This window comes from Agrilus planipennis, unplaced genomic scaffold (genome assembly GCF_000699045.2).
Source record: "Agrilus planipennis isolate EAB-ADULT unplaced genomic scaffold, Apla_2.0 scaffold42, whole genome shotgun sequence".
Classification (NCBI taxonomy): Eukaryota; Metazoa; Arthropoda; class Insecta; order Coleoptera; family Buprestidae; genus Agrilus; species Agrilus planipennis.
The window spans coordinates 906,482-918,335 of NW_020438888.1; the positions used below are offsets into that span (position 1 = coordinate 906,482).

At 32.3% G+C, this 11,854-nt stretch overlaps 3 protein-coding genes across 5 annotated transcripts in view; 2 read left to right on the forward strand and 1 right to left on the reverse strand.

The window, feature by feature from the left end:
* The window catches only part of LOC108744875 (ABC transporter F family member 4-like), an 11,993-nt gene extending 11,025 nt beyond the window's left edge, over positions 1 to 968 (reverse strand). The window contains exons 1-2 of the mRNA XM_025981808.1: positions 829 to 968; positions 221 to 708 (exon numbers count right to left, since the gene is read on the reverse strand). Coding sequence (XP_025837593.1) covers positions 221 to 696 — 476 coding nt within the window. The 5' untranslated portion in view covers positions 697 to 708; positions 829 to 968. The remainder of the gene's footprint in view (positions 1 to 220; positions 709 to 828) is intronic.
* Positions 969 to 1,450: 482 nt separating this feature from the next.
* LOC108744934 (lymphokine-activated killer T-cell-originated protein kinase) lies at positions 1,451 to 2,897 on the forward strand. The gene is made up of 2 exons (XM_018480908.1): positions 1,451 to 1,692; positions 1,987 to 2,897. The coding sequence occupies exons 1-2, from the start codon at positions 1,593 to 1,595 to the stop codon at positions 2,817 to 2,819; spliced, it is 933 nt and encodes a 310-aa protein (XP_018336410.1). The 5' UTR covers positions 1,451 to 1,592; the 3' UTR covers positions 2,820 to 2,897.
* Positions 2,898 to 2,903: 6 nt separating this feature from the next.
* On the forward strand, positions 2,904 to 11,515 carry LOC108744879 (lethal(3)malignant brain tumor-like protein 3). Of its 3 annotated transcripts, none has more exons than XM_025981813.1 (7): positions 2,904 to 2,963; positions 3,301 to 5,181; positions 8,292 to 8,952; positions 9,082 to 9,310; positions 9,588 to 9,899; positions 10,237 to 10,483; positions 10,693 to 11,515. In XM_025981813.1, the coding sequence occupies exons 2-7, from the start codon at positions 3,302 to 3,304 to the stop codon at positions 11,177 to 11,179; spliced, it is 3,816 nt and encodes a 1,271-aa protein (XP_025837598.1). In that variant the 5' UTR covers positions 2,904 to 2,963; position 3,301; the 3' UTR covers positions 11,180 to 11,515. The 3 variants fall into 3 exon arrangements, with proteins under 3 accessions (XP_025837598.1, XP_025837597.1, XP_025837599.1); XM_025981812.1 differs by having other exon boundaries at positions 3,301 to 5,037; positions 8,148 to 8,952; positions 9,549 to 9,899; XM_025981814.1 differs by having other exon boundaries at positions 3,301 to 5,037; positions 8,148 to 8,952.
* Positions 11,516 to 11,854: the final 339 nt, after the last annotated feature.

Here is an 11,854-nt window from a genome sequence, read left to right on the forward strand (position 1 = left end):
GGTTTAGTTGTATACAATGCATGATCAATTTCCTATGGCGTTTTTTGATAAAACTGAAAGTGATTTTACATTAAAAAACAATACTATAATTTTATCTACCAGTCCACTGATTGTACTTTTACAATATTAACAAGCAACATTTTTGAAAATATCTGAAATTCTTTTGCAAGAGAAACAGTTTATAATATTAAAGCAAAAATAATTAATCAATTTAAAATACTGCAAAAGCACTTTGAAATCTCGTGAATTCTTACCTTGAATAAATTTTGGTTCACAAAAATCAAATTCATCTATAGCCCCAGAATACTTCTTAAAGTCATTCAGCTTACTGTTGGCGTATTTGATAACATCTTCATAAATTTCTATTCCGTGATTAATACCACTACTACCAATTATCAGACCAACCATGGTACTCAAATAACCAGTACCTGAGCCTAAATTTAAAAAACTGAGACCTGGTTCTAAGCACAGGCATTCCATCACTTCACTGTATATGCAGGGAGCTGATAAGTGTAAATTACCACTTTTCCATGCCAAATCTTTGTAAGCATCATTTCTAGCTTCTAATAAAAAATATTCAGCTCTATCAACAGCTCGAAAAGCTTTTTCAACAATACCAGTTCGAACATAAAGTGCTTCAACTAAATTGTCAATCAAATCGTCATTATCTTGACCCGTGCTCACTGAGCTTCCCATTCTGCCCACGATCTGAAAAAAAAATATGCATTACCATGTTGATGATAAGAATATCAAAACAAACACGAGCCATATTTATGCAAAAATTATAACACGACATACATTTATACAACATAAAGTATTTTTGTTTACCTAAATCTGTGTATATTTCTTAATGAAGAACCTCTCGACCTCCTTTTTTAAGTATTAACAGAAATAAAAACTAAAATATATTTTAATAAAATTGTAAATTTAGTACGCAAACTATTATTACTCGAGAACAACAGCACCAATTTACCAAATGTCAAATTCAGTCAAACCGTTCACTGATGTTCAAGAGGGGAGTGCGGGAAAAACAGCTGTTTATTTTTATCAAAGTACATGCGCAGTGCGAGCAAATTCTGTGGTAAGTTTAAATATTTTTCCTGATAACATCCTTAAAATCCAAAATATTAGCACTGGAGGTGTTTAAAACTAATTTTACCATACTTTTCAATCAAATTTTTCTTTACCGAAAGTAAAGTAGGAAAATTAATTTTAAATTTATCTTAAATTTTGACATGATACACAGAAAACGATTCGTGTTTTGCTGAAAAAAATCTTTACTTCCACCTAGTAAGGGAGTTATTAAGAGTAACGAATTGAAACGCAGAATTATATGAAGATAATTAATTAATATATTGTAATGTAAGAACGACCTTGCGTGAAATCGACAGTTACTAAGTGTAAATGTTTTGAGAAGGTACGTAAAANATATGTTGGCAATAATCTAATATCTGTCAAACGTAACGTTTACCAGCGTTTAAAAGGTTTAAAAATCAAAAGTTCAGTTAAACGTGAGTGATTGAAATTTAATTATCCAGTTCGAATATTTATACTAAGTGCGACATTTGCTTTATCAAGAATATTTATTAGTCATGGAACACTTACAAACACCTATCAGAAATAAAAACATCTCAAATAGAATTGTAATGTTACCACCATCACCTTCTTTGAAACAGTTGGGTCACGGCACAGGTAAATTTAATTGTTTGATAAATATATGTTATTACCAATAAGCCTAAACGTACAATTTGTGTTTACCAAATCATGAGTAAGATATTAAACTAGACATTCATTTTTCTAGTTTTCTTTATGTTTTACTAGATATCACAATTGTATTTTTAAATTTTATTGTAAAATTATTGAGGAGTACCGAAGTTCTTAAAAAATCTACTTTAATTTTTTTTAAGTATATATTGATTGTAAAAAGATTGTAAATATTGAGGTTTTTGATAATCACAATGAAATTAAACGGATTATGGCTTGCAGGTATTACTGTTTACAAAATGGAACGTATACCTCAGACAGACAACAAAGCTTCCCCATGGGCAATCAAAAAAGTTGCTTCTTCAATAGCCTCTAAAAAGACAGAATACCAACAGCGTTTAAAGTATGAAGCAGAAATCTTAAGGAAACTGGATCATCCAAACATTGTTGGCTATCGAGGACTGGTAAAGTCATTTGATGGTACGGACTGTTTAGCAATGGAAGAATGTTCAAAATGCTTGGGAGCCATGATTGATGAACGTTTTGAAACAATCAATATTCCTTTTCCTGCTGAAAACATCTTAAAGGTAGCCTTTGATATTTCTAAAGCCCTTCTATATTTACATGAAACTGTCCTTATTTTACATGGTGATATTAAATCTTATAATATACTGATAAAAGGTGATTTTGCGACATGCAAATTGTGCGATTTTGGTGTATCAATGCCAATAGATTCAAGTGGAAATCTTGATTATACTAAAACAGATCCTGAGGCTGAATATATAGGCACTACATCGTGGTGTCCTCCAGAAATATTTCAGTGTCCATCGAAAATTACAACAAAGGCTGATATTTATGCTTATGGATTGGTTTTATGGGAAATGATGGCTTTATCACCGCCGTTTTTTAATGATAATAGCGCTAGTGATCTTGATACCACACAGTCATCTGATTCATTATCTAATTTTGAACGTCCCCAATTACCTCCTAATGATTTCGATGATTCATATACTTTAGTAATTGAATTATTTTATTGTTGCACTGAACTTGATTACTTAAAAAGGCCTTCTGCAAAAGACCTCATTTTAACTATAAAAAACGCAAAAGCAATATAATACATTTTATATGTGGATATATTGTAATTAAAATCACACAAGAGTCTTCTGCACAGATAATATGGAAGTTCGTTTCTTAAGAGTTAGTTAATGTAATAAAATAAAGTTTTGTGACAAAAGCTGGCCACGAGTAACACAAAAGAGGTATTTATTGATAAAATTTTATTTCTTCTTTTTGTTTTGATAATATTTAATAAGTTTGCTAATGTAACGATATGGTTATTTACAAAGTTTCATCACTTTAATACCTCAAATCACAACCGTCAGAACAAGGACTTACAAAAATATTTTTGTACCTTTATTAGTAGTATTTATGCCCGTTTATTTATTGAAGTAGTTAAGTTTGTTCGTTTTCTTTGGTTTAGTTGTATACAAGGGGTTTATTGAACATCTTAGAAAAGCCAGAAATTGTTAACAGTAATCTTAAACTATATATAGTATGTCACTAATGTGTACTTCCTAAACAGAATTCGTTTTTCAGAATGTCAGCGTCTGTTTCTTCTAATTCTGCTGATTTATCTATTCAGTTCGATTCCGAAAAAGAAACTGATGTTGTTCTCAATTTAAACAGCACAACAAACAATTCTACATCAAATTCAGTTTCAGATATTTCCAAAACAGAGATAGTTAATAATAACAGTTCGGTTGAAACTGTTACACCAACTCAGTTGACGCAATGGGTTTATATTCAAACACCAACAAAAGTTGCTTTATCAAATAATGCTTCATCGAATAATAAAAATAATTCTAATAACTTAATGGTGAACGGTACCTTGCCACAGTTCCAGTTATCGAATTTGGGATCTGGAATCAATAATAAAAATACAATTTTACCATCAAGTATTCAAATACCAACAAACATTACAATTCCAACTAACCAGGGAGTTCTTCTCACTCAACCACTTCATAATTCGATAAAACCACATTTAGTTATTAAAAAGTCTCCTGGAAATATTCAGGCAGTTCCAGTAGTTCCAGTATCTGTAGCAACAAGCACAGGTTCTAAAAGTGCATTAGTCCACTTCACAATGATTAAATCAAATGATTCAGCACAACTGCAGCAGTTTGGAGGACTGGGTAAAATTAAAACCACAGATAATTTACAAATAGTTAGTTCTTCGCATTTGTCTTCTAGTATCTCTAATTCATCCTTAACTAATCAGAAGTATGTCATAGCACCTATGCCTAAAGTTACAAGCAATCGTTTACCAATCACTGCTACTACAAATACAGTACAACCCAAGATTGCATTTATGCCCATAGGCACACTAAATTCCTCCAAACCAAAAACTTTCAATTTTAAACTTACTGATGGGCAACTAAAGGAAAGAAATAATGGCAAGTTACCATTATGGGCCGAAACATTGCCAGGTAATAAACAGAAAATGTACAATTTCAAAATTGCAGATGGACTTTTGCAAAATGATAATAATGGAAACATAAAAATATTATGTAGCAGTTCAGGTGATAAAGACACTGAAAATAGTGATAGAATAAACCAACCAGAGAATGAAAAACTGCTTTGTAGTGAAATAATATGTTTGAATAGTCCTGAAAAGAAAGAATCGCCAGAAGAAAGGTTTTACGAATTATCAATAGTGGAAAATTCCAATTCCTGTAAAAGCGACGTAAACCTGACTATTACACCTGTACTTGACGATCCAGAAAAATGTAGAGGATTTGAAAACAATAAATTTCCGCAAAAAGAAACCCAAAAATTTGTTAAGCATGGCGTCTCAATTTTAAAAAAGAATTTCGCAAATGTAGATCGTAAATCTGAAAAGAATTCCAATAGTTTAATTATAAGTCCAATGCCTAATACTATTACAACCGTTTCAGATGCAATAAGCAAAGAAATTAAAGTACTTTCTACAAGTAAAGAAAATACAGATGTCTTCTTAGCCAAGTCTCTTCCCCTAAGGACAGAAAGAAGAAGGAAATCTAACTTTTCATACAGAGTTGATTATGACGACGCGATGACCTCTTCAAATGCGAATAACTGGAAGAAAAGCAAAATTTCTTTAGACAGATATAAACAATTTGAAAATTCAGATATTATGCTAACTAAACTTGATGATGACAACAATTACGACATAAAGAAAGAAATAAAAACCGAAGATATGATCGAAATAGAACTAATAAAAGAAGAAAAAGTAGATGAACCTAAAGAAAATTGTGACATTTTTAAAATTCTTAAGTGGGAAGATGGCATAGGAACATTACCTGGAAGTGAATTAAAATTTCACATGAACGAGTATGGAATGTTAGAATATTTAACTAAAGAAGAATTCAAGCAACTTCTTTCATCAAAAAAACCCGAGCAATTAGATCAAAAACCTAAGAAAGAAAGTCAGGAAGACATCTGTTGTGCAGAATGTGGATGCTACGGATTACGCTCTGATTTTGTTACTTCAAAATACTNCTAAAGTAAAATGTTAACTATACACTCCTAAAATATTTTACATACAAAGGTAACACTGAAATATCCATCACTAAAAACGATTTTGAGTTATTTCGATACTTGATATAAAAGTTATTTAATTTAATTTAAGGAAGTCTTTATCTCACAGGATGTCCTAGGAATATTAAAAAAGAAAAATTTAAAACTTTAAAGTTAAATGTTATATTTTGAGATTTTTAAGGTACCAAATAATGTTATACAAGATTTAAGAATAAATTTTATTTAACGTTACCTTTATTATAGTTACTCGATTATCGAAAGCAAATATATGAAGTATAATAATTAATAAGTACCTTCAGATAAATGAAACGTATTATTTTTTAAAATTTCGTCGGCCTTCCTTGTATTTTCCTTTATTCCATCAATCCATTGGCGAATAACGTCGGACTTTTCGTGTATATCTCGGATATTTTTAACGTTTGTTTTTCCATTTTTTTCGTTGTCCGACACGACAGAATTTAACTTGAATAATTATTCCGATTTACCTTATATTCTAACATACAAATGTAGTGTAATACAAGTAATGCACTTTACCTGCTGTAGTTCGTTCAGTCGGTCACGCGTTGGCGACATAGCGGTATATTGTAGTAATAACAGTGTTATCACTTAAACGAATACGTTATCAAACTGATACGAGCAAATTCGGTACCTACACATTTAGAACCCCGGTACAAATGTAAATAAGAAGCGCTTCGCAATATGAGGTGTATCTATTGCATGCTAGAATAAACAAAACTTTTTTTTTCTTTGTTCAAACTTCTGAGCACATTCATTCACACTTATGTGCAAACGTGTGTAACAAATATCGCATACCATGCTAATTATTTTATGAATGAACGAATGATGAATAAATAGTCGAAGTGAAAGGCAAAAAATTTAAAAAAAAATTGATACCTACATGTGTCTGACAGGTACCTATTTTCCGTTAATTTTTATTTTTCAAGAACGCGTTCCTTCGTTATTTTAAGTTATGATTTATGATCTTATTATAATTCCTTATAATGAGCGCATTGTGGCGTTTCTGTTTTATGCAAATATGCGCTGTAAAAACATTTGCTAATTCAATCATTATTGTTACTTATTACTTTAGGTGCATAAAAATTATGCGCCACAGTTATGCTTCCAATTGTTTTTTAGCGCGTCAGTTGGAATTCAAAACTCCAAAAAGTTTTAATAGAAAAAATCTCCGCATGTTACGATCATCAAAAAAAGATCGCGGAACTACTGGTCACACGGCTGACGAGTCTGTGACTTTCGTCATTAGAATGGGCGTATTTTTGAGAAACTTTTAAGCAAAAAGAAAAATAAAAAAAAAATAGAATTTATTAATACTTCAGTACAATGTTTTGTTAAATATTTTACTTTAAAAAATTGACGTACATGTTAGAAAAAGTTTTATTGAAGTTGAGAATGCATACATGTTTATTACTAATAATTCAAATTTCAAATACTTTACAAAAACAACATAACTAAAATTACCAATATAATAATGCAAAGAGCAATGATAACATATGTTTTTCTCTGAAATAAAAGATATTTTAATAGTTTATCGTTGTGTGTGATATAACATAATTTAAATCACTTTTACCTTATTATATTTCCGTTTTGACCTTTCCGTCTTTCCCAGGTCAACTGTTCCATCTTCTACGTACTCCACCGCTGTATTTGCATGATACTCTGCTCTGTCAATTGATTCTTGCTAAAAGAAAGTAGATACTGCACAATTATTTAATTATGGGATTGTTCGTCTAATATTTTTTCATTTTGCGTTACCTGATAATTAAAATTAACTTAACAGAAAACTGTGGTAATCAAATAAATTTCTTTTTCATCTATACTATAGGTACAATACTTATGTATATAAAAATTTATTAACTAATTAAATAAAGGATATGGGAGATATCCTTCAAAAGGCGCTTCACCATGCCTTTCTACATACCTGCTCTTGGACCAGTATCGCAATTTGTGTAAATAAATCCCTGACTTCAGTAAGTTGTTCTTCTATCTTCAAAAGTTCCCTGTGACGTTCTTCAATGTCTGCTACTTGTCTTTTAACTTCTTCTGTTTCTTGGAGGTACTAAAATATAATAGTTTTTTTAATCCAGTAATATTTCATTATGTGCCACATTCCAATATTACGTTATCTGTAAATGTTTGAATGAACTTTTTATCTTCCATAAGTGTTTCCAATTCTTCGTCATCTTGGACATTCCTTCCCACTACAAGTATGATAGTTTCAGTATTTTCTTTAGAATTTCTGTAAAGTAAAACCTACCAGTTTTAAATGCTTTTCGAAGTATTTCTCTTCTGGAATTGCGGTGTTTCTCTAAAACGTCGTTGCTTTCTCGTAGAGCTTCTTGAAATGATCTTTGCAATGTAACAAGTTGTAATTTTTTGATTCGATACTCCGCTGTCGCCACATTCTCTGATTTTTTCAGATCTTGTTCTATTTCTTTTAACTTGCTATTTATTTTGAAAGCTATGCTCGTGGTATTTTTAAAGCTCGTGTCTAAATCATTCTGCAAATCTTAAGAAGGTAAAAATTATGTTAATTGTATGTTTTGCTAATGAGGTAAGGTAGTTGTTTATTTTTCGTAACACTATAAGGGAACAATGATGCTAATCAAAAAATCGTGATGCTGCATTTAGACGTAGGTTTAAATTATAAAATGCTGGCTATTCTTTTCTAAGTTCGCCTTTTTGAGTGGTGTGTACATAAGATTAATAAAAGTTAATCGAATTGTGTGATCATTTTCAGGGTAAATAAAATTGAAAACGCGCATTTTCTGTTTAAGCAAACTATTACTCACCATTGGAAATAATGATAAATTAGATAATTTTGACTGGTAAATAGTNGGCATAGGAACATTACCTGGAAGTGAATTAAAATTTCACATGAACGAGTATGGAATGTTAGAATATTTAACTAAAGAAGAATTCAAGCAACTTCTTTCATCAAAAAAACCCGAGCAATTAGATCAAAAACCTAAGAAAGAAAGTCAGGAAGACATCTGTTGTGCAGAATGTGGATGCTACGGATTACGCTCTGATTTTGTTACTTCAAAATACTGCAGTTACGATTGCCAAGAAAACGGAATGAAACATTACAAAGTGAAACGCAAAAAGAAAAAGACGTGGACCAAGAAAACTAGCAACGAATATTTAGGAAACAATGATAACGGCGACGTAGATCAATCACCCAGTGAAGAGGAAAATACTTCCAACGAAAACTCAATTGACAAATACAATTACCCATGGAACTGTAGCAAGAAAGGTTTCTCGTGGTCAAAATATTTAGACCATATCAAAGCTAAAGCTGCCCCTGTCAAATTGTTCAAAGATCCATTTCCATATACAAGAAATGGTTTTCGTCCGGGGATGAAATTGGAGGGAATTGATCCTCAACATCCATCTCATTTTTGCGTTCTAACAGTTGCTGAAGTTGTTGGGTATAGGATGAGACTGTATTTCGATGGATATCCCGAAAATTACGATTTTTGGGTTAATGCCGACAGTATGGATATATTTCCAGCAGGATGGTGCGAAAAAAACGGACACGTCTTACACCTGCCCCCTACATATACGACTGAAGATTTTAACTGGAATACCTATTTGAAGCAGACAAGATCAACGGCTGCTCCCAAACATCTTTTTGTAAACAGAGCTGGAAGTGTAAGTTCATTTTTTTTATTAAAAAAATTCCTGCCTCTAAAAAATTCGATTTCGTTATCAGTTTATTTTATTCGTTGTCATTGTCATTTATAGAGATTAAAAATAAGAAAAAATGTTTTTCTATTTTAGTCTGTCTGTCCTAACGGTTTTCGAATAGGAATGAAGTTGGAAGCAGTGGATCGTAAAAATACGTCTTTAATATGTGTCGCAACAGTAGCTGATATGATGGATAACAGACTTCTTATCCATTTCGATAATTGGAATGATATTTATGATTACTGGGCCGATCCCACATCCCCATACATCCATCCCGTGGGTTGGTGCGACCAGTATGGTCACAATTTAACACCACCCAGTGGTAAGATGCCCGTTTTAAATTGTAACTGTAAAATATTCACATTTTTATAGTCCCCCAATAACTGATCGCCTTTTTTCTACGTAGTCCCTCTTGGTCTTTTTTTTCTTTTCTTATTACTATCAAAAAAGATTTTTGTTTATCGTTTTTTCGTTTAATTTAACCTTCATACTAATCGTTTCCTCGTAATTATTTCAATCTTGTGCGTTAATTTCTGTAATGTGATTTGTTGTACTTCTAGCAGCCAAAAATAGAAGAACAGGATGTTCATTTTTTCCAGGTTATCCAAATCCGGAAACGTTCACGTGGGAAAAATATTTGAAAGAAACAAAATCAACCCCCGCGCCCGTTCGAGCCTTCAAGCAGCGCCCCGCTTGTGGTTTCAAACGATCGATGCGTCTGGAAGCGGTCGATAAAAGGGTGCCACAGCTGATTAGGGTTGCGACTGTCGATGATGTCCGAGAACATCAGATACGAATCCGATTCGATGGGTGGCCAGATCGTTATAACTTCTGGATAGACGACGACAGCACTGACATTCATCCAGTTGGATGGTGCCAAAAAACTGGACATCCCATTGAACCTCCTTTAAGTAAGTCTTGGTTATTAGTGGCACATTTACAAACAGACGGCGGAGGCAGTGCCCCATGTCGACATCATATGACAAACACTATTTATGTATTATTTTAGTAAAACTTTTACTAACACTGATATTGAACCTATATGCGATACTTATTCAAAATAGTAGTGAGTATAGAGACAAAACAAAAAAAAATCAAATGAGTTATTTCAAAAGTAACAATTTAAGGGGTGCCGAAAATCTCTAACGCCTCAGGCTCTCTAATGTCGAAATCGCCACTACTCAATGTCCTGCTTTTGTAACGTTTATACCAAAAATAGCTTTTCTAATTAATTTTGTTATTTTGTAGCTCCTGATGACGTCTACGACTTTTTGGAATGCCCTACGGTGGGTTGCAGAGGCGTGGGCCACATAAGAGGTCCCAAATATCCAACACATTCGTCCCAAAACGATTGCCCCTATGCGGAAGAAAATATCGACAAGGAAAACATCCTGCCTGATCGCCTTTTAACTCCCGACTGTCAGGTTGAAGCTGTCGTGCCTGTTTCTGTTCCCGTTTCTAAAGAGATTAAAGACAAATCGCCCATTGAAAGGCAGTAAGTCAATAAATTATAAAATAAATGTGTTTTTGCATAAGAAGATAATTAGCCAAATTAATCAAGTTCTTCTATTATTATTAAAACAGCAAAAAGTACGTATAATTACGACAGAAATGAAATGTGTTGGTTTTCCTTTACCACCCTCTTCAATTTCGATTAGAAAAATTGTTTTGTCGTTACATTAAAATTAATTTTCTTTGCTTTAGAAAACCCAGAATAGGTCGTCCACCCAAAATTCCCCGCATGGACACACACAATATTAAAACCGAGTGGAATGAATCGGATGATTCGAAACCCCCAAAACGGAAATACCCCAAGAGGTGTAAGACCGAAAGTCCTCCTGGAGGTTTTAGTGTTCCAAAACGTGACGGACTCATCATCAAAAACGGTTTCGTGCAGCCTCCGCCTCCCGATCCTACGTGGTTTAAACATGCGAATTATTTACGTCAGTTTATACGTCAAGATGCAGATCCTCGCGATTGGTCAGTGGATGATGTGGCCGACTTTATTTCTTCATTACCTAGTTGTAACGAGGAGCACTTGGCCCTCTTCGATGCGCATCATATTGACGGTGAAGCGTTATTAATGCTTACGCAGCAGGATCTGACAAACATTTTGAACATTAAGTTGGGACCAGCAATCAAACTGTACAATGCGATACTGTTGCTAAGGCGGAATATTTTTGCTGTGTGATTGTTTCCTATTTCGGTTCTCTGGTTGAGTTTTTCAAATATTTGTTTATTTATCTTTTTTACTTTTTCCCTTCTTCCGTTGCATGTTTTAAAATCAAACGATTGTAATGTGATTTTCTTTGCGAAACGAAATTTTTATTATAATTATTATTATAACAAACAAATACTATTTTCGTTGTCGCAGTTGAGAATAGTGATTATTACAAATTAATATTATTGTCATATTATAACGACGTTTTTCGTATTTTACTTAGAGCTGTGCGATTTTTTATTTTGTTGTAAATAAAATAAACTATTTTTCTTGTACATAAAGTTAATACAAAACATTGTAATGAAATACATATTTGTTTTATTCTTATTTCGTAACAGGAATACAAAATTGACTCAAATATAAAATTGTAAAGACGGTTTCTCAAAAAAAAACCATTTTCAGTTTATGTGATATTAACAAAAAATTTTAAAATGTACGACTGTCGAGCCCTTTAATTTGATCTCTGATAGATTATTTTAAATTCTTTCGGATTTTTGGTCATAAATCAAATAATACATTGTATTTATTTAATGAAAATAAAAAAAAAATAAGGATATGTGACGTCTTTTCTTAATATTATGTAGACATCTTTTTTATTCAAAACCCTTTTGTACCGCCACAAGTGTAAATGTTTTGAGAAGGTAC

Excerpts from the sequence above, each read along its gene's own strand:
- LOC108744934 (XM_018480908.1), top strand. The coding sequence starts at position 1,593 with ATGGAACACTTACAAACACCTATCAGAAATAAAAACATCTCAAATAGA. Across the intron at positions 1,693-1,986 it reads ACAGTTGGGTCACGGCACAG|GTATTACTGTTTACAAAATG; the intron begins GTAAATTTAATT and ends TATGGCTTGCAG.
- LOC108744879 (XM_025981812.1), top strand. The coding sequence starts at position 3,302 with ATGTCAGCGTCTGTTTCTTCTAATTCTGCTGATTTATCTATTCAGTTC. Across the intron at positions 8,953-9,081 it reads TTGTAAACAGAGCTGGAAGT|TCTGTCTGTCCTAACGGTTT; the intron begins GTAAGTTCATTT and ends TTTCTATTTTAG. Across the intron at positions 9,900-10,236 it reads TCCCATTGAACCTCCTTTAA|CTCCTGATGACGTCTACGAC; the intron begins GTAAGTCTTGGT and ends GTTATTTTGTAG.